This window comes from Globicephala melas, chromosome 6 (genome assembly GCF_963455315.2).
Source record: "Globicephala melas chromosome 6, mGloMel1.2, whole genome shotgun sequence".
NCBI classification, from domain to species: Eukaryota; Metazoa; Chordata; class Mammalia; order Artiodactyla; family Delphinidae; genus Globicephala; species Globicephala melas.
In genome coordinates, this window is record NC_083319.1 from 28920521 (window position 1) to 28947417 (window position 26897).

Genomic DNA, 26897 nt, shown 5'->3' on the forward strand with positions numbered 1-26897 from the left:
ATTAAAAAAGTCAGAAGTATTTCTTTTTTGTTTTGTTTTGTTTTTGTTTTTGCGGTACGCGGGCCTCTCACTGTTGTGGCCTCTCCCGTTGCGGAGCACAGGCTCCAGACGCGCAGGCTCAGTGGCCATGGCTCACGGGCCCAGCCGCTCTGCGGCATGTGGGATCTTCGTGGACCGGGGCACGAACCCGTGTCCCCTGCATCGGCAGGCGGACTCTCAACCACTGTGCCACCAGGGAAGCCCAGAAGTATTTCTTTAAATAAAATTTTCTTTCATCTTCTACCATCCAAATCTTTGACCAAGAAAATTTTTAAATACAGCTTAATCCAACCAAAGTCTTACTTTTCAGCAGTGTTTTTAAGGCCTGCTAATTCCTCTTCTAGAGCCTGTAGCTCATTCTCCTTGATTCTCAGCTCATCTTGAACATCTTTGAGTTCTTGAAACTTGGTTAAAATAGAAGCTGCCTGGGATCGAGCACCTGACAGAGGCAAATTGAAACAGGCCTTTGACACCAAGTTACCATGTATTTAGTAAGCAATAAAAACTTTTCTGAGAGAATTATACTTGAAATAATTCAACAGCCAATCTTTAGTAAGTTTATGAAGCTACAGAATTCACTTCATCATTTGAATCTTAGGGCATACATACTTGATAACAAATACTTCTAAGTAGATGTGGTGGATTATTTATTCAAAATAATCATTGCCCTTGCCTACTGGGCCCATCCCTCCCAGGTCCATTTCCCTCTCTACTGTCATCAGGCTTAGCCATGTGCTTTGCTCTAGCCAACCAGTGGGAAACGTACCTCTTCTGAAAGGAAGCTTTAAGAGGCAGCACATAATTTACCATGTTTTCCCCTTCCCTTCCCATGAGAAAAGTATGTTCACAAAAGGGACTTACTTCTCGATCAGCCTGGGTCCCATAATGAGAATAACATGGAGCAGAGACAAGTGACCCACAGTTAATGTAGCATAATTATGGAATAAACTTGTAAGCTACTGAGATTTGGGAGCTGTTTATTACCACATCATAATGTGGTCTAAACTCGATGTAGCAGCGTAAACTGGTTTCACCTGACGTGCACTATAACTGTCTGGCAGTAACAGGCTGAGGTGTCAGGTTGGCAAGAAAACTCTAGGTATGATGGGAGGATGCAAAGGTCAATTAGCAGTGCTATTGTGAGCACTCTGTTTATATGATATGGGGTTACATATTTGCCATCTCTTAAGCAGGAATTGTAAGAACCTCCAATTCAATGAAATCTAAAATGTTTCTTCTATTTTAGATATTTAAAAATATTTGGTCTCTATCTTCCAATTGCAGATGCTAGTCATCTTGTACACTGGGGAACTTGATACTATATCATGGAATTCATTATATTGGCTGTTTTCTTGGCCTAGAAAGAAATTAAGACACTTGATATCTCAAGAGGCATCCAAGTCTCTTGGTTTGGTTAAAAGCACACACTCTGTAATCAGATCACCTGAGTTCAAATTCTGAGCTCTGCCACTTACCAGCAAGTTACTTAATCAGTCTATACCTTAGTTTCTACAACTGTGTAATGGAGATGATAGTAATGTCTACCTTATGGTTGCTATAAGGATTAAATAAGCTAATCATTTAAAGTCCTTAGAATAGGGCTTTATAGAATGATAGAAATGTTCCATATTTGCACTGTCCAATTACCCACTAACCACTTGTGGTTACTGAGCCCTTGAAATATGACTAGTGCAATTAAGGAAATTATTTTAATTTTATTTAATTTTACTTATCTTATTTTGGTGTAAAGAGCCACATGTGGCTAGTAGCTACTGTTTTGGACAGTACAGTCTTACAACACTGCCCAGTACACAATAAGTACTATTTAGTGTTTGTTATTTATTACATGGTCACTTGACACGGATCTGGAAACTCAGTGTTGCAAATATTAGAACAAGAAATATATGGTCATTATCTCAGAATTCCTTACTTAAGGCATTCAGGCAGATTTAATTTTTTGTTTTACTTTTGACAGGAGCAGTAACATATACACAAATTAGAAGTTAACATGTTTCCTAAAGGAGAAGTGGGTTAGTTAAGCTACAAATGTACTGACTAAAAAGACTTCATATCCTAGTGACAAGAATATCTTAATAAGACAAAAAGCAAGAGAAAATAAATGGGAATAGACTTAAGATGAATAAGAAAAGCTATAGGACTGATTACTGGCCTATGAGTTCCTTCAGGACAATGACAGTGTAGAATTTCTCAATTAATATTAAGCACCTGTCACAAAGCAGGTATTCAAAAGAAAACTCAATCCTTTGATTAGGAATAAAACACTGGATTAACTCATTCCAAGCCCAATATTTCCTGTTTAAAAAAAAAAAAACCCATCCTATCTACCACGCAGAATTGTGAGGACAAAATGATATAAAACCTACCTCCACTCAACGTCCCGTGAGGATCAAATACATCACCTCCTAGAGTTACGGTTCTAGTCATTATCCTTTTATCGAAAGCTACCTTTTTTGCATTATCCATATTGTCACAAACAAATGTTGTTCCAAAGACAAATTCCATTGCTTTCTGAAGTTCTGGTTTGTATTCAACCAGGGAAAGAGCCACATGAACATTATTAGGGCCAACCTGGGGGAAAACAGTTATGTCGTGATACATATTACTCCTTTCCTTTCAAATATTATTTTATAAAATAGTAAGAACTGCCACAACAGAAACTGAATACCTATCCAGCACTACAACTCCTTTTGAATTTTCTAAAATGCTATAGAAAACAACACTTTTAGAAAAAAACAATTCCAAGTTTAAACACTGAAAAATCTAAGTAAAACATTTAGCTAGAATACCAGTCATTATGAGAGTTTCGATCAAGCAGAAGCCACTACCAAGTTTCTAAATTCAAAGTGGATTATTTGAACAAACTTTTTTTTTAAACATCTTTATTGGAGTATAATTGCTTTACAATGGTGTTAGTTTCTGCTTTATAACAAAGTGAATCAGTTATACATATACATATGTCCCCATATCTCTTCCCTCTTGTGTCTCCCTCTCTCCCACCCTCCCTATCCCACCCCTCTATTGAACATCCTTTCTTAATTAAAGTACATCAATTTCTGGATCAACACAATTACATAAAATGTTTTGCTTCAATTATTAACTTGGTTGTTCCAAAGTGAATACTTTTTCATTCAAATAAAACATGCTAAGGCAACCACCTGCCAGTTACAGAAATAAAAACAATTGAGTAAAAAAAATCTTTTAAAATCCTTCAATCTTTTATTTTGATCCAACTGTCTTTTCAACCTTTGTTTATAATGTCTACCTCTGCCCACATTTTTAGAACTTAGCATACTTTATGGAGCTTAGTAGTAGCAGAAATCATAATGAAGGCAGCTCTATGTAACATATGTTCAGCAGTGTCCTCTGACATAGCAGTTACCATTAAATGGGTCTGGCTGAGGGATCTGGGTAGAAGTGCTTTTGTTGTTACTTAAAACCCCAATTGACTTCTAACACTGGAACTTGACATAGGACTAAAATAACTTCCAAAACCTTCTAGACTCTAAGGTGATTTTTCTAAGTAAAGGATGTAAATACTAACCAAAAATACCACCTTTCAATTACTCTGTACTCATCTTTCTTCTTCTGATAGTAAACAATTTTCATTGAAGGCGTCTCAATTTCAAGAAATATACTATCCATTTAGTATCTTAATTATACATGCATTTTCAGGTTTCATAGAATTTTCTTTTCAACTCATGCACTTGGAATGCCTGCTCAATAACTGATATCACTGCTGAATGTTATGATTGGCTTCATGTTTTTACCAAATATTATGCAACCACAACAGCCTTTTAAATGTATTTCCTTGTACTCATCTGTTTACTAGTAACCACACCACTTTAGATCTATCTCAGCAGCTGACTGCATATACTGGTTACCTGCTTTGTATGTTCATAGGTTGGTAAGAAATCTAGAAAAGCTCTAATAGAGAAGCATCTCTGCAAGATGGATGGATACCTTCCATAACGGTTGTCACTGTAGTCAGTTTAAGTGTGCCTGGCATGAAAAAACCTGAAGAATTCTTGTATTTATCTATAAGCTCTATAATTCAATTTGGAAATCAAAACTTTTAACATTTAATGCCACCTGATAGTCATGTGACTTAGGTTTAAAGACATTCTAGAAGATGGCAGAGTAGGGTGACGTGGAACACACCTCCCCACAAATATATCAAGAATACATCTACAAATGGAACAATTCTCACAGAGCACCTTCTGAATACTAGCAGAGGACCTCAGACACCTGAAAGGACAAGAAAGATCCCCATGTAACCAGGTAGGATGAAAGAAATAAAAAAGAAAAGAGGAAGTGGTATGGGACATGTACCCCTTGGAGGGGAGGTGAAGGAGAGGAGAGGTTCCCACACCTGGGAAGATATCCTCACCAGTGGGGAGATCAGATGGGACAGGAGGGGAGCTTCGAGGGCTCAGAGGCAAGTACAGCAACCAGTCTGTGACAGGCAGGACAGAGTGAGACCTACACGGACGGTCCGTGCCACAGTCGTGTGCGCCCCAGCCTGAGACACGTGTGGTGGTACGGACAGGGGCTAGGCGCTGGAATGTGGGGTTTGGAGAGCTGACCTGGGGAGAGGACCACTTTTGTCTGCATGGAGTCAGCCTGAAGGGATAGGAGCAACCAGGAATGTTCGTGGAAGAAGCCCCAGCTACCACAGAAGCAAAGCACTGTTGTTGAGCGGTGTGCGAAGGACACAGCCGCCACTGCAGCCTCTTTCCCCCCGCTGCAGGCACTACGAGGGGCTCCCGCCTGGGCAGCCCCCACATCCTGACCACTGCCCTGGCCCCCTCCCACCTGGGCGGACCCGAGCATCTTGACCGCCGCCCTGGCCCCCTCTTGCCTGAGTGGCCTCACAAGCACCAGTCACCACTCTGGCGCCCTCCTGCCTGGGCAGGCTCATGTGCTCAGGGGCAGCCTCAGGAGCAGAGGCTGGTAGGTCTGAGCCCCAGGGGCCGTGTGACTAAGGAAGAAGAGCTGACGTCTCTCCTCGCAGCTTTGTCAACCATGGATTTACACCTCTGCTGCCGGCTTTGTAAATTTACCACCTACAGAATATCCAAACAGACAACGAGTGCTCCTGCAGCTGAGACAGGTCTGCCTTTAGCAGCTGTGGGCTTTGTGTGGGTTGAACCAGGCCAGGGTCTGAGCTGCCTCCATAGGTCCCACAGCAACTCCATGTGCATGACTGCTGCAGTCCTGGCACCTGACTTCAGTGGATGTGCATTGGTGGCCTGGTGAAAACAATGCTTTAGAGACACCAGGGCCAACTGCCAGCATACCCACAGTTAAGGGGACGAGAGCAGGGCCAACAACAGTGTACTTTGTGAGCCAGCACAATGGGTGGAAGGTGACACAATAGAGCACAATCACAGGTGAACAACTCCAGAGGAGGAATACTCAGTGGTTTCTCTCCCAGTGGGAGGGAAATCCTGCCTACCTCACACCGCAGATCAGAAACACAGCTCAGAAACAGATCTGGGGGCTTCTACTCCAACAACTAGGAAGGAGACCCTGCCCCTGACGGCAGTGACAACCACAGAGGAAAGTGGAGGCCCTGCTCAATATCTAGTGCAGGCTCTGGTCACCACAACACTGGCCACTGCCACCGAATGAAGAAAAAAGAATGAGAAAAAATGAGGACAGTCTCAGAGACCTCTGGGACAACATTAAATGCAACAGCATTCACATTATAGGGGTCCCAGAAGGAGAAAAGAGAGAAAGGGTCTGAGAAAACATTTAGAGAGATGTAGCCGAAAACTTCCCTAAAATGAGAAAGGAAACACTCACTCAACTACAGGAAGCAAGGAGAATCAAATACAGGATGAACCAAAGAAGGAACACACCAAGACACATGTTAACCAAACTGACAAAAACTAAATACAAAGATAAACATTAAAAGTAAAAAGGTAAAAGCAACAAATAACATAGAAGGGAACCCCCATAAGGTTATCAGCTGATTTTTTGCAGAAATTCTGCAGGCCACAGGGAGTGGCATGATGTATTCAAAGTGATGAGAGGGAAAAACCTACAACCAAGAATACTCTACCCAGCAGGCCTCTCATTCAGATTCAACAGAGATCAAAAGCTTTATAGACTTTCTGCAGGGTTTTTATCATAAATGGGTGTTGAATTTTGTCAAAGTTTTCTCTGCATCTATTGAGATGATCATATGGTTTTTCTCCCTCAATTTGTTAATATGGTGTATCACGTTGATTGATTTGCGTATATTGAAGAATCCTTGCATTCCTGGAATAAAATCTACTTGATTATGGTGTATGATCCTTTTAATGTGCTGTTGGATTCTGTTTGTTAGTATTTTGTTGAGGATTTTTGCATCTATGTTCATCAGTGATATTGGCCTGTAGTTTTCTTTGTGACATCCTTGTCTGGTTTTGGTATCAGGGTGATAGTGGCCTCGCAGGCATACAGGGAACTTTCCTCAACATAATAAAGGCCATATATGACAAACCCACAGCCAACATCATCCTCACTGGTGAAAAACTGAAACCATTTCCAATAAGATCAGGAACAAGACAAGGTTGCCCACTCTCACCACTCTTATTCAACATAGTTTTGGAAGTTTTAGCCACAGCAATCAGAGAAGAAAAGGAAATAAAAGGAATCCAAATCAGAAAAGAAGAAGTAAAGCTGTCACTGTTTGCAGATGACATGATACTATACATAGAGAATCCTAAAGATGCTACCAGAAAACTACTAGAGCTAATCAATGAATTTGGTAAAGTAGCAGAATACAAAATTCATGCACGGAAATCTCTTGCATTCCTATACATAAATGATGAAAAATCCAAAAGTGAAATTAAGAAAACACTCCCATTTACCACTGCAACAAAAAGAATAAAATATCTAGGAGTAAACCTACCTAAGGAGACAAAAGACCTGTAGGCAGAAAATTATAAGACACTGATGAAAGAAATTAAAGATGATACAAATAGATGGAGAGATATACCATGTTCTTGGATTGGAAGAATCAACATTGTGAAAATGACTATACTACCCAAAGCAATCTACAGATTCAATGCAATCCCTATCAAACTACCAATGGCAATTTTCACAGAACTAGAACAAAAGATTTCACAATTTGTATGGAAATACAAAAGACCCCGAATAGCCAAAGCAATCTTGAGAACGAAAAAAGGAGCTGGAGGAATCAGGCTCCCTGACTTCACACTATACTACAAAGCTACAGTAATCAAGACAGTACGGTACTGGCACAAAAACAGAAATATAGATCAATGGAACAGGATAGAAAGCCCAGAGATAAACCCATGCACATATGGTGACCTTATCTTTGATAAAGGAGGCAGGAATGTACAGTGGAGAAAGGAAAGCCTCTTCAATAAATGGTGCTGGGAAAACTGGACAGGTACATGTAAAAGTATGAGATTAGAACACTCCCTAACACCATAAACAAAAATAAGCTCAAAATGGATTAAAGACCTAAATGTAAGGCCAGAAACTATCAAACTCTTAGAGGAAAACATAGGTATAACACCCTATGACATAAATCACAGCAAGATCCTTTTTGACCCACCTCCTAGAGAAATGGAAATAAAAACAAAAATTAAAAAATGGGACCTAATGAAACTTCAAAGCTTTTGCACAGCAAAGGAAACCATAGGGCTTCCCTGGTGGCACAGTGGTTGAGAGTCTGCCTGCCGATGCAGGGGACACGGGTTCGTGCCCCGGTCCGGGAAGATCCCACATGCCGCGGAGCTGGTGGGCCCATGAGCCATGGCCGCTGAGCCTGCGTGCCCGGGGCCTGTGCTCCGCAACGGGAGAGGCCACAACAGTGAGAGGCCCGCGTACGGCAAAAAAAAAAAAAAAAGGAAACCATAAACAAGACCAAAAGACAACCCTCAGAATGGGAGAAAATATTTGCAAATGAAGCAACTGACAAAGGATTAATCTCCAAAATTTACAAGCAGCTCATACAGCTCAATAACAAAAAAACAAACAACCCAATCCAAAAATGGGCAGAAGACCTAAATAGTCATTTCTCCAAAGAAGATATACAGATTGCCAACAAACACATGAATGAATGCTCAACATCATTAATCATTAGAGAAAGGCAAATCAAAACTATAATGAGATATCATCTCACACCAGTCAGAATGGCCATCATCAAAAAATCTATAAACAATAAATGCTGGAGAGGGTGTGGAGAAAAGGGAACACTCTTGCACTGCTGGTGGGAATGTGAATTGGTACAGCCACTATGGAGAACAGTATGGAGGTTCCTTAAAAAACTACAAATAGAACTACCATATGACCCAGGAATCCCACTACTGGGCATATACCCTGAGAAAACCATAATTCAAAAAGAGTCATGTACCAAAATGTTCATTGCAGCTCTATTTACAATAGCCAGGAGATGGAAGCAAACTAAGTGTCCATCATCGGATGAATGGATAAAGAAGATGAGGCACATATATACAATGGAATATTACTCAGCCATAAAAAGAAACAAAATTGAGTTATTTGTAGTGAGGTGGATGGACCTAGAGTTTGTCATACAGAGTGAAGTAAGTCAGAAAGAGAAAGACAAATACCATATGCTAACACATACATATGGAATCTAAGAAAAAAAAAATGTCATGAAGAACCTAGGGGTAAGACAGGAATAAAGACACAGACCTACTAGAGAATGGACTTGAGGATATGGGGAGGGGGAAGGGTAAGCTGTGACAAAGTGAGAGAGTGGCATGGACATATATACACTACCAAACGTAGAATAGATAGCTAGTGGGAAGCAGCTGCATAGCACAGGGAGATCAGCTCGGTGCTTTGTGACCACCTAGAGGGGTGGGATAGGGAGGGTGGGAGGGAGGGAGACGTAAGAGGGAAGAGATATGGGAACATATGTATATGTATAACTGATTCTCTTTGTTATAAAGCAGAAACTAACACACCATTGTAAAGCAATTATACTCCAATAAAGATGTAAAAAAAACCAACAACAAAAAAAGGTTTACAGACAAGCAAAAGCTAAGAGAATTTAACAGCACCAAACCAGCTTTACAACAAATTCAAAAGGAACTTCTCTAGGCAGGAAAAAAAGCCAAAAAGGAGTCCACAACTAGAAGCAAGAAAATCACAAATGAGAAAGCTCACCAAGAAAGATAAACATAAAGTAAAAGTTGGAAATCATCCAGACACAAATACAGTATCAAAACCAGCAACTGTGAGAAGAGAAGAGTGCAAATGCCAAGAAATGGGAAATGCATTTGAAGTTAAGAGACCAGCAACAGAAACACTCATAGATTTCAAAATCAAACTTATGGTTACCAAAGGGGAAACGTGAGGGAAAGTGATAAATTAGGAGATTGGGATTAACATATACACACTACTATAAATAAAACAGATAACTAACAAGGATCTACTGTATAGCACAGGGAACTCTACTCAATATTCCATAATAACCTATATGGGAAAATAATCTGAAAAATAATGGATATATATATATATATATATATATAACTGAATCACGTAGATGTACACCTAAAACTAACACAACATTGTAAATCAACTATACTCAAATAAAAATTTAAAAAATAAAATAAGGACATTTAATACTACAATTTTAAAATATCAAAGGGTATTTTAGTCTTCCAACATTTCTATTCTCTCTCCATCTAATTTCACAAAAGCCAACTTATTCTCTTTGGTATCTTAACTTTTTTAAGCATGGTATCACAATAAAATTTTGTGCTTTGATATATGATTTAAATCCGAATTTACTTCAAAGGACAAAGCTAATGTCCTGTAATTAAAAAAAAAAAAGTGAGATGCAGATAAAGCATATAAAAAAGACTTACAAGATTCTGAGCAACCCTCAGAGTTTCTGGAGCAATACGTCTGGCTGAAATTTTATTGAGTGGAATTATAGTGTATCTGCGCTTCAATTCCCCCTTTTCTAGTAGCTTTTTTCCAGTAACCTAAAACGTTGTGCATTAGAAATGAAAAAAATATTAATGACAGAGAACATTTAAATGGAATGAGTGCAAGTTTAGGAATCCATAATCAAATAAATGCTGAATGCCTACTATCCTGAACGATCAAAATTCTAAGATCGATAATATGCATTCTGGGCTCCTGAGTTAGCATTACTCAGCCATAATAAAGAACGGAATACAGTTAATCAAATATAATCAATAACATAATTAAAAAGTCATTAACTCTATAGTTTTACCCTGTAAAGATAAGCATCCAGCCTTAGGAGAAGCTTAAAACATCAAGAAAGTACCCAGTTCTACTAGGAACACATGATTTTTCAAGCCAAACAGCAATTATAGCTTTTCTTTCATGAAAATCAATTTACCTCTGTGTCTACTACAACATTGTAGAGTCGGTCCCCAGCCACCAATTCTAAAGCTGTGGTTGCAGAAGTATCTTTCACACTAAACAGTGAAGCTACAAGTCCTTTCACACAATTTCTATTCCAGTTCTTCTCTGGATCCCTAAAACAGAAAAGTGGACAAAAATTAATCTTAGATAAGAAAATAGAAAAAGTTGTACTTTAGTAGTCAAGAGCTCTTTCTGACAATAAAGTAATAGCACAAGAATCATATAGTTTTAATGCAACAAAAATTTTCAAATGTCTCAGATGACTAGCCAGCTACAGGCATACCTTTTATTGTGTTTCACAAATACTGCTGTTTTTTGTTTTGTTTTGCTTTTTACAAATTGAAGGTTTATGGCAACCCTGCACTATCAGCTGATAGTATTTTATAGTAATAAAGCCTTTTTTAATTAAGGTATGTACATTGGTTTCTTTACACAGTATGCTACTATACACTTGACTATTGTTTTAAAATCAATTGAAAGATCTTTCAGTATATATTTTTTCAATGTAACAAAAATAACTTTGATGTTCTAATCTTTGTAATACATATATTAAGTATTCATAAAAAAAGAACCATAGAGTGAAACAAACTGTAAAATGTTAATGTTTACAGTTATTTGATATTAATGATATAATAACTTTAAAGGAACTTTCCAACTGAGATTAAATTCCCCTCATTTTGGTTTTAAGATTAGTGGCATTAGTAGCCTTAAATTTCACAAGAATTTCCCCTGCCTACAAATCTGAAACATTCAATAAACACATTTAAGGAAAATGTATCAATTAAGGAAAAGCAGCTTACAATAAATTTCATACAAAAATATATCCTGGTTATTACCATGATGTTAGAATTCAATGTTTAGCTCTCTTACCTGTAGGCAAATCGAAGATTGGGAAATCTGGCCAAGAGAGCTTCATATGTTTCTTTCAATCTACTGATATCACGAGATAGCTGCCTGTGCCTTTCCAGAAGGCATTCCTCCTTGTTTTCTGAACAATAAGTCATAAGTAAATTGAAACCAAGTTTTAAAAACTCAAATATTCTACTGCTTTAAGGAAAATATTAGTAACCTCTATTTCCAAAGCATTTCTAAAAGCAAAATACAAACTTCTGGTAAGTATTAAATAAAAGCATGCTTGACATTCAAATTTCTATCAAGTGTCAAGTAGACATATTTCCAACACACAACACCATTTTCATGCCAAGAAACAACATATGAATTGGATACCTACTAATGTAGAAATATATAAATAACATTTTTGAGTTTTCAAGTGGCACTTTAGAGTGACTAAAGCAGGAAATTCTCAGTATTGAGCTTTCAAAAATTCAAAGGGTTGATTTATACTTATTTTTTGTGACTATATTTATAAATAATTCCTATACTAATACCCACTAATATTAATGGGATAAAATATTTCCTACTTGCTATTTCCTTTATTTAAGGAAGTTTCTATCAATAATCACTACTTCCTAATGATTTAACATCTTTAAAGGCCAACCTTCATAATTTAGCTTTTTCATTTCGGCTTCAAGTTTTTCTCTAAGTTTCTTCACAGCTTCTAAAGCTTCTTGATCCTTCCTATAGCCACCATCCATCTTCTTAATTTCTGTTTGTTTAGTCTTTAATTCTTGTTGGGCATGTTTCAACTTCATCTGAGCCTATAACAGAAAAATGTAACAGACTATATGAGGCAAACAGTGCTAGTGATAAAATGGCCACAGATTCAGATTGCTTTAAGAGACATCAGCCTTAAAAATGTAACTGTTTGGTCACTTGGATCAATATCTCAATAGATCATTTCCCAATGTTTTCACCTCAAAACACTACTCAGAATATAAATGAATAAAAGCTCCAATCATTAAATAATTTGCAATTTAAGTCCATATTTTTAATATTTATAAAACTGATATCAATGAGCTCAAAAATTATATCAAAGGATAACTATCATTAGCTGGTTAAATTAAAAACAAAATAGAAAGCTATTTCTATCACTTTCTTCCCTCCTTTTCCACTTAGATATGCATGTTTGTATTTATGTATATTTGTGTTGTATAATTAACTGTACAACTGTACTGAACAATGAGAAATAAAATTATACAGGAAAAGGAAGCTAAACTGACAGAAAAATTTAAAAGCTATAAGTCTGATATTTAAATGCTAGTTTATATAATTGAGCACTATTCCTTAAAACCATGAACTAGTATTCTAAGATCTAAATGACTGTATACTTCCTTTAAAACTGAATGGTGGACTTTTCCCAATATAAAATAAGTTAACAAAAAAAAACTGACCATCACCTTTTTTGTGACCATAATCTTCGAATGAAAAAGTTGCAAATATGTAATAGAAAACCTTGAATGGGATTAATACACACACATCTGTGTATATTTTTAAAGATGAGTCCTCCATTAAAAAACAAATAAAAGAATGTGCGTGTGTATATATACATTTTTTCTTTCTGCCATCAAAACTCCTGCGTTCATAGGACTTCTAAGCTGCACAACTATCTAAACAAATATGAAAACCATTTTATAGATCGAAAAGCCATTGAAGATTATGAAATCAGAGTAGGGAAACCAAAGACTGGAATGGGGGTAAATGGGAGGTAGAGATACTTCCAAGGAGAATACTACAAAGTTTCAGAAACAAAGTTTTAAAGAACTAAGTGTGGTGGACATAGAAATGAAGACATTTTTGTTTTCCTGTTAAAGCTTAAAACTTCAATTTTATGTCAATAAAACAGCAAAAAGATGAAAACAAACTAACCTCAAATATTCCATACAATGCTGAAAGCAGAACAGAGCATTTATGGCACTTATAATTTCAATTAATCTATAAAGGTATTTTACGTTTTATAACATCTTAAACTAACATTGTCAACAGTTAGCAATCAACATATTTGAATTTCATTGTTTTAGGTGCTAAAGAGTGACAGAATATAGTAAGCAATAAAAAGTTCCTTGATATTGATCTGATTATTTTCAACATTTTATAACAACTGCCAAAGCATAATGTGAAGGAGCTTCTCAAAAAAAAATGAAAATAAAAAAATTTAAAAAAACTGCAATCACGTAGTGCTTACTGTCTATATTTACCTGTTTGGCTTCTGTCTGAACTTTACTTATGTCATTTTTACAGGCCATCATTTGACCAGCAAGAGTTGCTTCTGCTCCATCTTCATTACTGGACAGGCCAGCGGAAACAGCATTGAAGTGCTGCTGTGCAGCAGCCAAAGCTTCAGCATCTTTATTACTTGCTTCTTGAAGGGCACTCAGCCCATCTGTCATCTTTTTAACCTCTTTTTCCTTTGCTGCTAAAGTTTTAGAATCCTTTAGGAAGAGTTTCAGATCGGAAAGTATTATATTTTAGAAAACCATCCATTTTCTTAAACACATATACCTTTATGTCATCAAATTTCACAGCAATTTGAAGTGAACATGGTAATTTAACCATCATAACTTTATACTTTATTCCCATTTTGAAATTCAGCCTTTCTCAGTTTTTAGGATAAATGTACCTCTTATCCTAATAATACTTTCATTCCATATGTTATAGTCAAATCTGGGAGACAGTGAACTAAAACATCATTGCAAATTTAAACAAACCACTTGAAAAAACTAAAAATCAAGTTCTAAACCTATAAAATTGAAATAATAACCACCCTACCCAAAGCTTCAAAGTAGAGATTTTAGGATTAAGAGCATGAATAGGAAAATATAAGCTATTAAAGGCCATAAATTTAAGTGTTAAATAATTATGGGAACAGCATTACTAACACTTAACACCTTTTAAGTTCTAGTAACCAAGTATCTAATGCTATGTAAGATACCAGCACTGAAAGAAAAGAAAAAGAAAAAAAAAATCTAGTCATATTTACATGAAAGTGACCAGAAATTTTGGCTCACTTAATTCATGATTCATTGGATATTTATTAGATATGTACCAGGCATTATTCTAGACATTAAAGACATAGGGTCCTCAGGGAGCCTACATTTCTAAGGTGGAAGACATAGTAAACAAATAACTAAAGCAAGGTAAAGGGACAAGAAATGATGGGACTACTGTTTTAAGAATGATGAAGGAAGGTGTTTTGTGATGATATTTTGAGCAGAAACCTAAATGAAACAAAAGGAGTGATCATGCTAATACTAGGGGGACAGCATACTTGGCAAGCTCTGAGGAATATGCTTGGGTGTTAGAGGAACTGTGGTTGGAGCACAGTGTGCAAGTGAAAGCAAGGTAACTATTAAGGACACTACTAAGTATCCCTCCTGGGAGGTGATGGGTTCAACCAGGTTAGCAGTGAAGGAGGTGTGAAAAGTGGCTGTATTCTGGATATACTTTTAGAGTCAACAGAATTTGTTGATGAACTAGATACCATAGAGTTTGAGAGAAAAGGGAAAATTCAGGAGGACTCCAGGTTCTGGAGTGAACAGCTAGGTTAATAGTGGTATCATTTACTTACATGAGAAAAATTCAGTAACTCAGGCAGGTTTGGGTAGGTAGGGAAAATTTAAGAGTTCTATTTTGGTTATGTTAAGTTTTAGACTTCTAAAGTCATCCATATAAAAATGTCAATTAAATAGCTTGACAAATGAGTCCTTCAAAGAAGGAGTCAAGGCTAATTATTGATTTGAAAGGCATCAATATATAGACGGTATTTAGGGCTATAGGGCTGGACGGGATCACCTAAGAAATGAGTGTATATAAAAGAAGTCTGAGCACTAGCCCTGGGGCATGCCAGCATATGTATTTTGATTTGTATTTTCAACCTGGATTCAAGGTTCATATATTCAACTATCAAACCAACATCTCTACTTAGATGTCTAACTGGCTCCTCAAGCCTATTATCCTCCACTCAACAAATGGTAACCATATTGCACACTGTCAAAGACAAATCTCTGGAGTTATCCTTCAGTCCTTTTTCACAGTCAAAAACCAATCTGCTGGCACTACTTACAACAGCCAAGACATGAAAACAACTTAAATGTCCATGGACAGAGGAATGGATAAAGATGTAGTGTGTATGTACACACCCACACACACACACCCACACACAATGCAATATTACTCAGCCATTAAAAAGAATGAAATAATGCCATTTGCAGCAACATGGATGGACCTAGAGATTATCATACTGAGCAAAGTAAGTCAGAAAGAGAAAGACAAATACCATATGATACCATTTATACGTGGAATCTGAAACATGACACAAATGAACACATCTACGAAACAGGAAGACTCACAGACATAAAGAACAGACTTGTCGTTGCCAAGGGGGAGGTGGGTGGGGAAGGGATGGGTTGGCAGTTTGGGACTAGCAGATGAAAACTATTATATATAGGATGGATAAACAACAAGGTCCTACTGTATGGCACAAGGAACTATATTCAATGTCCTGTGATAAACCATAATGGGAAAGAATATGAAAAAGTATATACATATAACTGAGTCACTTTGCTGTATAGCAGAAATTAACACAACATTGTAAATCAACTATACTTCAATTAAAAAAAAAATCTACTGGGTCTGTCTGCTGGACCTATCCTTAAAATACACATAAATTCCCACAACTTCTCTAATATCCCAACTTCTATAGCATTTATCCAAGGGCTATCACCTGGACACCTACTACCTGGATTCCCTGCTTCTTCCATTTATCTTTAGTTTATCCTCAAAACAGCAATAGTCCTATTAAAATATTAAAACATCATGCTTCTGCTCAGCCAACTCCAGCAGCTTCCCATGCCAGTCAGAATAAAGGTCAAAGTCCTTCACATGTTTTGCAAAATCACATGTGATCCTACACCCCATTACCTTTCTGCATTTCTACTAGTTAGTGATAACCAGCTACACTTATCTCTTTACTTTTCCAGTACCTTAGGCACTTGGGGCAATTGCTGTTCTTTTGCCTGGAACACCTTTCCCCACAGCCTCCCAATTTATCTACATTGTTCTCTGACCTCCTACAGGTCTTTAATGAAATACAGCCCTGCCAATGAGACCTTCGATGGCTACCCAATTTAAAATCCCAAACTACACCCCCGTCCCCTATACTACAACCCTCTCCACTGCTTTATTTTCTCTCCACATCAGTTATCACTATATAACATATGATATTTTTCACTTATTTATCATCTTTATCATCATTTCCCTCACTGGAACAAAGACCCACAAGGTGTTTTGTCCATTGCTACATCCTACCCCAAACAATTACCCTTGATCCATAGCAGACACTCAATAAATATTAACAGAATGGATAAATGTATACTACTAGAATTAAATTACACTTCTCGTTTGCTTACCTCTACCATATTTTTTTCCAGCTCTTTGCGTTTATTCTCTTCACTTGCCAGATTTTTCTTCTTGAAATCAAAGGCACTCTGAGATTTAGTATTAACTCGCTGAGCTTCTGCAAGAGCATCTTCTAAAGATCGGAGTATACCTCCAATTTCCTATAATCAAATGCACCCAGTTCAATCAATGTACTTAAAAATTTGTTCATGATGCCCTTTTCTTGTATAATTTCTACATAAATTATTGACTTTTTATAAGCTATTTCATTATTATACTTTAAGAAATCGATACAGAAGACAATGCCCAGTAAATCCTAAATAGTTATTGTATAATATATAATTTAATATCTTTTTCAGAGTGTATATTCTATTCTTACATATATGCCTGACCTTATCTTTTCTTTTTTCCAACTCTTCTATTTCATGACTAAGTGCTTTTATTTTTTTATCATTTTCAGACAATTCTTCTTGAAGCTTCACAATTTTATCCTGCATTTCTTTTAACTCCTCAGCTGAGCGTTCTTTGGTATCTTCAGCCAGCAAAAACTGATAAGCAATATATAAACGACTCAAATGTTCTATTTCTCTCATTAGCTTTTGATACTCCAAGTAGGAAGATCTTTCCTGAAAGAGAAATCACCAGTAAAGTATAACTCAAAATTCATATTTTTAAACAAATTTGGAAAGAATCAAAATACAGCAACATGTATACAATTTCCCATTACATGATATAATGGATTTTGTCTTAAACTGAGTGATCATGGATTATAAATTTTAGAAAGCTTTAAATAACATTAGAACTACGGTTAGATAGCATAATACCATCTCTAGTGAATGTGGTTATTTCTTCTCAAATATAATCAGGCAGTTGGGATTAACAAAGAAATGCAGACATAAGATTCACAGACTGGCAGTAATAAGAAGTCTATATAAATACAACCTACACAACCATGAATGATGCACTATTAGATGTACTTTGTAGTAGTATTACCAAGATGCCCACCCAACATTCATTCATGTAACTATTTATAAGTATTTGCTCACACATTACTAAACTTGATTCCCGTTAGGACCTACTGGGACAAAGTAACAAAATAACAAAAAGTTCCTAACTTGAAGAAACAAATTCAGGGTGATTAAATGACCACTCCATATTTTTAGATTTAGAAAGAACTTGTCAAAATCAAACATGACATCTAGGTTTAAACTCGTGATCTAGTGTTTTCTACTAAATCATACATACAAAAGGCAGAACCTTCAAGATCACAATTTTTCAGTTTTTCCAATAATGTCTATGCTACTATATGGATTCAGAAGAGAGCTTGAGAAATATCAAACTTTAATGAACATTTAATAAATTCCTAAATACATAATTTAAAACCAATGTGCTATAAACACATTCTTTCACTGAAACACTAATTACAATGTCAGAAGCTGCAAAGATTATAGAGAAAACAGTCATCTGTTTCAATACCTTTCGTTTACCAATTGCCTTGACAGCAGCAATTACAATGACAGCCCCCTTTTATCCGAGAAGTTATTCACGCTACCAAGAAAAGTCACTGAGAGGGCCAAATATTTATGAAATATTATTCCATTCAATTCTAAATGTACAGGAAAATTTAGACTTCTCTTCAACAAAGAATTAAAATCTGGCATATTTTCTGAGATTAAGACAGGTAATCTATTTACAAAACCATTATGACTTAATAGATATGAAGTACACTGTCCTCTACAAGCAGAAGGCTAAGTATGGACTACCAACTCTAACGCCTTATCTCATCCGCCAGAATAATTCCTGAGAAGTGGTACACATTTTATCCCCATGTGTATGATCGTCGATACATCACCAATTTTGAGAAACATTCTAGCTGGCTGTCCTCACATATATAGTACATACCTCTTTTAATTTCTGAATGGTTGGAGTAATTTCTTCTTCAAGTATCTGGAAAATAAAGGAAGATCATATTTTTCAGTATGTGAAGTACCATTAAAGAAATTTAAAAGGAAGAAGTAGGATGTAAGACTAAGGAAAACTGAACTAAGGCTGGGCGGAGCAGGGGTGTGGTAGAATTTCCCTTTTTACAGCAGAGAAACTCTAAATGCAAAAGTACTCTCTTCTCTCAAAATATTTTATATAAATTTAATTACCATCTTAATTTCTTTCAGCTTAGCCTCCTTTTTTTCTATAGTCTTCTGGGCAGCTATCTTTTTGTATTCATACATCCTGGTTCCAGCTGCTTCTTCTATCATGGACAAAATCTGGAAAGACGATTGTATTAATGTTTTAAGAATCCAAGACAATGAGTCTCATTGGAATTTACATTAAGGATATTATTTAATGCCTTAACCTAAGTATCTTAACAAAATTATGGATCATAAAAGTTAAGTACATAAAATTGTGCATATTAGCTAATAACCCTAACATTCAAGAAACATTTCTGGCCTTCACTCCAATTCTAAAATCAAACTTTATGCCACGATGAGGTTCCAGAGTGCATTTCCTTTAAAACTGAAGCCAGTAATTCCTTCCTCCTCTTTTCCTTCAAATATGAGTCTTAGAAAAAGTAAAGGCTAACAACATTCAGTTTTCATTTTAGAAATTTCTACTTAAAATTGTTCCAAGTGAGACTTCAGCCATTTTGTTCCTACAAGGATGAAGCATGGCCTAACGTCTGCATTCCAACTGTGGCACATGCTTTAAGAACTTGGGAAAGTAACTTAATTTTCTCTGTGCCTCTGTTTCTTCTTCTGCAGAGTACTGATAATATCTCACAACATTGCTGAGAAGTAAACATGAAGTAAAATAATTCATGAGAAGTACTCTGAAAAAGGCAAATATTAATTACAATTTTGTAAGTAGGACAATTTTGCTAGCACTCCTTTTTCAGAAGCTTCTAGTCACCATCAATCCCTATCTCAAGAGGATTATTTCTCTGAAAACCATTTTGATTTCTATGTATTTGACAGGTTTTGAATTAGAAGTTTTCCCTTAAGATGTTATCTAAAGAAAATAAGCATGACCTATGGTCAAACCAGACTAGTATTATCAATTATCAGTCGTCTTCTTAGTTCTTCTCCATAGAAAAAAAATACCAAAAGAGCTTTTGCTCTTATACAAAACATTCATTCCTTCGCACCAACTCTTTCTCAAGGGGGCTCTAAGAGGAAATTAAGTCTTAATGTCCTAAGCAATCCATTGTATGTAATGAATTAATTTCACTCAAATCTTTTTCTATAGGCTGACATGGAACACCAGTTGAGAAAGGCTACTTTATAGAGGCAAAATTTCTTTTAATACTATATCGGGCACATAAAATTCCTAGACATCAGTCTTGGCAATGATTTTTTTTTGGATTTGACACCAAAAGCAAAGGCACCCAAACCAAAAGTAAACAAGCGGGACTACATCAAACTAAAAAGCTTCTGCACAGCAGAGGAAATCATCAACAAAATGAAAAGGCAACCTACTGAATGGTTTGTAAATCATATATATAAGCGGTTAATAACCAAATACACAAAGAACTCATACAACTCAATAGAAAAAAATCAAATGGAAAAAATGTGCAGAGGGTATGAATAGATATCTTTCCACAGAAGACATACAAATGGGCAGCAAGTACATGAAAAGATGGTCAACATCACTAATCATCAGGCAAATGTAAATCCAAACCACAATGAGATATCACCTGTCAGAATGGCTATTATCAAAACGACAAGAAATAACAAGTGCTGGTGAGGACGTGGAGAAAAGGGAACTCTTGTGCACTGTTTGTGGGACTGTAAATTGGTGCAGCCACTATGAGAAACAGCATGAAGTCTCCTCAAAACATTAAAACTAGAACTACCATATCCAACAATTCCACTTCTGGACATTTATCTCAAGGAACCAAAGACACTAATTTGAAAAGACATCTGCACTCCCATGTTCACTGCAACATTATTTGCAATAGTCAAGACATGGAAACAACCTAAGTGTCCACTGATGGATGAATGCATAAAGAATATGTGATATTTATATATATAAATAAATAGAGTATTATTTAGCCGTACAAAAAGGAAATCCTGCCATTTGTGACAGCATGGGTAGGGCCTCGAGGGCATTATGCTAAGTAAATTAAGTCAGACACAGAAAGACAAAAACAGTATAATCTCACTTCTATGTAAACTCTTAAAAAAAAAAAAGTGAACTCACAGGTACAGAGAACAGATTGGCGGTTGCCAGAGGTGAGGAAAGGGTGGTGGGCAAAATGAGTACAGGCAGTCAAAAGGTACAAACTCTAAGTCCTGAGGATGTAATGTATGGCATGGTGACTACAGTTAGTAATACTGTACTGCATATTTGAAAAGTGCTGACAGAATAAATCTTAACAGTTCTCATCTTAAAAAAAATTTTTACCTGTGTGGTGACAAATGTTGAGTAGACTTACTGTGATCATTTTGTGATATATACATATATTAAATATATGTATATATATATATAGAATCATTATGTTGTACACCTGAAACTACTTTATGAATTATATCTCAATTAAAAAAATAATTTTTTAAAAATTTTGCTTAATAAGGTCCTAAGACTTTTCTTTTACTTCTTTTAAGGATTCTCATTTAATCCTCAGAACAGACCCTGAGGTAAGGATTATTGGCTCCAATTTATGGATGAGGAAAGTAAGGCTCAGAAGGTTTGTTACATAACTTAAAAAAAAAAGGGGCACAGTGTTAAATATTAAAAAACAAAACTATTTCCTCTACTTATCATTCTTAAATGTTTCCAAGAGTTTTAATAATGGAAAAAATTATGTTAAAAAAATTGATTACCTAGAAGATTAAGACAATATCTATAATTACTATTGTTACTGTCCTTAAAGAGTACTCTTACCTCTGGAGGTTTCATATTCAACACTTTTGTAATTCGGCCCTGAAAATAAAATTGGCAAACTTACTATGATAATAACAAAATACAGAAAGAATAACCTAAGACATACATGTTTATCTGCACTGAAGCTGTTGTATCCTAATACACCAATCTTTTGGGAGTTATTTCTTCCACCTACATGAAAAGATGTTTCTTTTATTATAGTTGAGACCAAAGGTAGCTTGTAACTCTAGAATTTTGTTACCCACTTTCTCATGAGTGATACAAATTACATGTTATTAAATGATACAAAGTTAACTCGACCATATTTCCGAAACAGTTAATATTAATGCTGTAGAAGTCTCCAATTCTAAGACAGGTAAGTATATAAATTAATGTTAGCATAATTATTGAACATTTCTTGATTTTTTGGAACAATGGCCCTCCAAGATAAGTCAAAGAAAATTACTTCCAGACATTCTTCAAAATTCAAATGTATACAATATACTAGAACACGTAAGTACAAAAAACTAACCCACATTTCTTAACAGGTGCCCAAACAGCACGCTAATAGTAAAATAAAAAATGAAAAATCCAAACAGAAGCACTTCTCTTATAAGTTAAAAAATAAAAGATGTCAAAACTATTATGAAAGAGATATAAAGACCACAAACGAAATACCTGCATGATGAGAAAGTGAGGGTTGTTAACATTAAGGCCAACAGAACAAAAGAGATCCTGTACTCTGGTATTGTTTGCATTTACTCCATTGATTAAATATTTATTTCTGCCACCAATAACCACCTAAAAAGGAAAGAATTTTAAAAGATATAAATGAACACACACATCTTGTGCTATGATGATAAATTCCCAAATACATTATTTTTCATGTTTGTTCTGTCCAACTAATGGTAAACAAAATCAATATAGGGTAAATAATAAAGAAAGTGTGACATGGTCAAAAAGAATATGAGACTGAGTCAGGATAATTGGCTTCTAATCCAGGGACTTTTACTAACTAGTTACGTAACCAAGCACAAGCCTCCTAACCTCCCCTGCAGTGGATTAGGTCTCTAAGGGCCCTTCTAGCTTCATGTTTCCAAGTATGTGTAGATTGTAGTTTCTATCCCTGATCACCCTCTTTCTACAATTTTCCATACTCAGAGGTTAACCCCTCTTCCTCCCTTTTGATTTCCAAAGGAAAAGAAGTCAGATACTGAAAATGAAAGGCAAATAGTTTAATATCAATCCCTGTCAAGATGCTAAAAGGGATTAGTAAAAGACATGACTGGTAAATACTTGAAAGAAAAAGAGTAACCATGGAACTTCGGTATGGGTTTAATAGGAACAACTTATACTAGATATCAGCTTGTTCACACTCTACTACAGCACTTGCATTATCATTTTTTGGGTATGATTGTCTCACCCATATTTTGAGGTACTTAAAGACAAGGTATGTTTCTCATTCTTTCTATCTGTATTTCCCAGGGCATTCAACAATGCCCAGCACACATTAAGCACTTAATAAATATTAAATAAATATTAATTCACTCCTTTTCCCTGACAGGATTATGAGGGTGGTAGATCATTTATTAATATATTTGAACAACAGTCCTAATTTACCCATAAGTAATTTGAGACAGTCTTTATAACAAAATTATGGTGAAGATACAGGCATATGGATTGCATGAGGACAGGAATTTGGGGTAGATTAGTAGCAGACTTACTTAAAATCCTTAAAGGGTTATTATTTGATAGATGCTTAATGACAGAGAACAGGATTCTGTCCCAATCTAGTCAATCCCCCGCCCTTTTTTTTTCAACCAGAGGATTTCATTAAAATAGAGAGGGAGGGCTTCCCTGGTGGCGCAGTGGTTGAGAGTCCGCCTGCCGATTCCGGGGACACGGCTTCGTGTCCCGTTCCGGGAAGATCCCACATGCCGCGGAGCGGCTGGGCCCGTGAGCCATGGCCGCTGAGCCTGCGCGTCCGGAGCCTGTGCTCCGCAACGGGAGAGGCCACAGTGAGAGGACCGCGTACCGCAAAAAAAAAAAAAAAAAAAAAAAGTAAAATAGAGAGGGAAATCTAAGTTACATAATGCTAAGTTGGAGAGTAAATGCGAATTAACAGAATTTTTTAAAATAAAATTTTGACAAACTGAAAACATTGTCTGACTATAATAAAAAAAGATTTTAAGGGACAGATGTAAGGTCCTCCCTTGGTTTCAAAAACCTGCTTAGATACAGAACTGGCAGTATGTGGCTAAGTAATAACACATGAACAATTTACAGTGATTTTTAGTAAATCAGATATGAATTCACAATGTATCATGAACTCTCCAACATCATATTGAGAAAAATAGAAGTAGAGTACTTAAAATGAAAGAAGCAACAATTCTGCTTAATCCTGTCGTAGCTAGACCAATTCTGGTATATGTAATTTGAGGTGCCAAGCATTAAAAAAAAAAAGATATAAAAAACTGGAGCAAATTTGTATTCAATTCAACTGAAAGACCTATAAAGAACTAAATATCAATTGAAAGACCTAGAGAGTTAGCTTAGGAAACAGACTTACAGAACACTTAAATATTGAAATACGGAATAAATTAGATTTGCTCCTGATGCTCTCAAGAAAATGAGGATTAATGTGTAAAACTTGAAGACAGCACTTTGGCTCAATATATAGGAATAACTTTCTAATTAGACCTTTCCAAAAACAGAATGGGTTACCTGAGAACATAGAAAGATCCCAAGAGCTACAGGTGTTCCAGCACAGAGAGAGAAGACTGTGTGGTTCAAGATTTAAGCATGGTTGAGTGCTTGGACTGATGGATTTCAGATCCCTTTCAATCCTCTTGGTACACGGCAAAATTTGCGTGATCAAAATTTAACATAAGGAAGATATTCTTAAGGAATCTAGTCAGTATTTGATCCATCAATTTTGCTCATAAACTTTCTCTCTCCAGTAGTCACATTGCCAAAACGCACATCAGACCTGCAAGTTTCTAGGTAACCAAATATTTAGTAGCCACTCACCTGCCTTGTTACTGTAATTTCATCATGAATCTCAAATCCTAAAGGACTCTGCTTTTTGTCAGAATTATCAAAGGTGATTGACACGGAGGCTTTGGTAATACCAGCCTGCCCATTTTTGTAAACTAAATCTTGTAAATTAGAAGCCCGAACCTAAAATAAAGGAAAAGTTTCAGTTACAAAACCCCATACTACGCAAAATAGCACTAAAAATGTGCTTCTTGCTGTCGGAAAATCACCCATGTAGTATCCATTAAGCAGCCAAGGATAGGCAGTGGCATTCATAAGCAAGAAGAGCAAAGAAAATGGGTAACAACCTGAAATGGGCACCTTTCTCCATAGGACTTTTTCAACCCTAAAGAGAACTGTTTTCTACTCATTTCTTAACAAAAGCTCATTTGAAAGATTTAAGGAAAGACAGTGTCTACGAATTTCACTATTCATCCAATCCCATTAGAAGGTCCTGAAAAGACATTATAATGGAGAGGCGGGGGGCAGGGATGGGGTGAGGGTACAACTCTGGAATGAGAATGCCTGAGTTTCAGTGTTGCTCCAGACATCTTAAGAAGATGAACCTTAGGCAACTCCTCTAAGTTTCTATTTTCTCACCTAAAATATGGAGTAATAATACCAACCTTTAAAGGACTGTGGTGAGGTATAAGATATTTCACATAAAAATGCAAATGAAGAGGATACTGGCAATAGTCTAACTGCAATGAGGATTCCCTCGAGGCTCCTCAAACTTAAATTCACATAAATGAGAAAGTTTACACTTTACCTGAGACAGGTTGGAGATGCCCAGCAAAAAGCAGATGGAGTCCAATATGTTGGATTTCCCACTACCATTTAAACCAGTGATAGCATTGAAGAGGGGGTCAAAACCATTGACTTCAGTCCTCTGAGCATAGGACTTGAATCCCTCAAGAATGATTGACTTAATGTGCATTTTCACTACTGACTCCGACAGGCAAATCTCTGCTAGAAATCAAGCAAGCCACAAAGCAGTTCTGTACAAAACAAATAACAACACATAAGTGGAATGTAAAACTGGAACCCTAATAAATGTAGAAGACTGAAACATAGGAATGACAGCTCTATAGAAATAAAACAGCCACTTGCCAAGCTACTTCCTCTGATGCAAAGGTATCTTTCTTTAACTTAAAAATATACAGGCGTTAGTCTCTAGTTAGAACTTAATTAAACCATTAATTCAACCTGGAAGCCAACCACTTACTTCTCCAGGCTTATCTTCCACCGTTATCATACTCTAGGTAACGTAGGCTGATTATTTCACACCGCATCCCCTTTGCCCATAATGCCCTTCTCCCGGATACTGGCATGGCTCACTCTCCATTCCAACACTCACGTCTTTGCTCAAACGTCACCTAACTGGGGTCCTTCCTGACTTCCCTATATAAAAGAGCACCTCTACCCACCCCCTCGCTCCGCTTCCTTTTTCCTTCATTGCACTTAAAGCTGACACTAAACAGTACTTATTTACTCGTCTATCCAACCTATCACAATGTAATCTCCGTAGCATCTTCGCCTACGTCCACCGCTGTATGCCGGAATAGTCCCTGACTCGAGGGCGCGGGATGGGGGCGAGGGGGAGTTCGTAAATATTTATTAAATAAACCCCACATAAAGAAATGAAGCTTTTTGCTTTCACTCAGGCTCTTTCCTCGCCTCACCAGGCCTTTCTGTCAACACTTCCTCGCCCTACTTCAATGGCAAGAACTAGCCATTCTGCCAGGAACCCCTTAGAACTAACTTTAGTCTGAGGTCCCTTGCTCCTCGGCTCCCCAGCCCCCGACGCCCATCTCCGGCCAGGAATGCCAGGCTAGGCCCAACCGGCCGCGCGCACGCACCTGCCTCACCGCTGCGTCAGGCCGCCTGGGCTTGCGGCACCCACAAAGCTCTTCCTAGTCACTAGGGCGGAGAGTGGGCCAGCCTTGCCCGGCTTCGGGCGCTAAGAAGCAAATTCCACCATAGCGACTACAACACTCAGGCCGCGCTCAGCAGCGGAGAGGAACTATTTATGCCTTTGAATTTAGGCGCGAGCAAAGGACCCCACCTCCTCTGCCTATTTCATTGGCTGGTGCCTCAGAGATGCCTGACTTCCATTTTTCTCTTCCATCAAACAACCAAAGTGACAGGAGATAGAAAAGAAGGTCGCGACGGTGGCGGCTCCGGGAAAGCGACGGCTTGGGCCTGAGGACTAAAGGAGCTGGTGGCATACGTTGAGCTCGGCGTCCGGCACACCTCGGACAGCC

At 36.9% G+C, this 26897-nt stretch overlaps 1 protein-coding gene across 1 annotated transcript in view; it reads right to left on the bottom strand.

Annotated features, from left to right (window-relative positions):
* Positions 1-26632, bottom strand: part of SMC2 (structural maintenance of chromosomes 2) — a 51056-nt gene extending 24424 nt beyond the window's left edge. Inside the window, exons 1-16 of the mRNA XM_070045717.1 lie at positions 26493-26632; positions 25403-25631; positions 24628-24777; positions 22276-22398; positions 21619-21657; positions 18891-19001; positions 18640-18684; positions 17130-17363; positions 16749-16898; positions 13539-13772; positions 11942-12101; positions 11314-11431; positions 10418-10556; positions 9915-10034; positions 2424-2628; positions 343-478 (exon numbers count right to left, since the gene is read on the bottom strand). Coding sequence (XP_069901818.1) covers positions 343-478; positions 2424-2628; positions 9915-10034; positions 10418-10556; positions 11314-11431; positions 11942-12101; positions 13539-13772; positions 16749-16898; positions 17130-17363; positions 18640-18684; positions 18891-19001; positions 21619-21657; positions 22276-22398; positions 24628-24777; positions 25403-25570 — 2132 coding nt within the window. The 5' untranslated portion in view covers positions 25571-25631; positions 26493-26632. The remainder of the gene's footprint in view (positions 1-342; positions 479-2423; positions 2629-9914; positions 10035-10417; positions 10557-11313; positions 11432-11941; positions 12102-13538; positions 13773-16748; positions 16899-17129; positions 17364-18639; positions 18685-18890; positions 19002-21618; positions 21658-22275; positions 22399-24627; positions 24778-25402; positions 25632-26492) is intronic.
* Between the last annotated feature and the right edge of the window lie 265 nt (positions 26633-26897).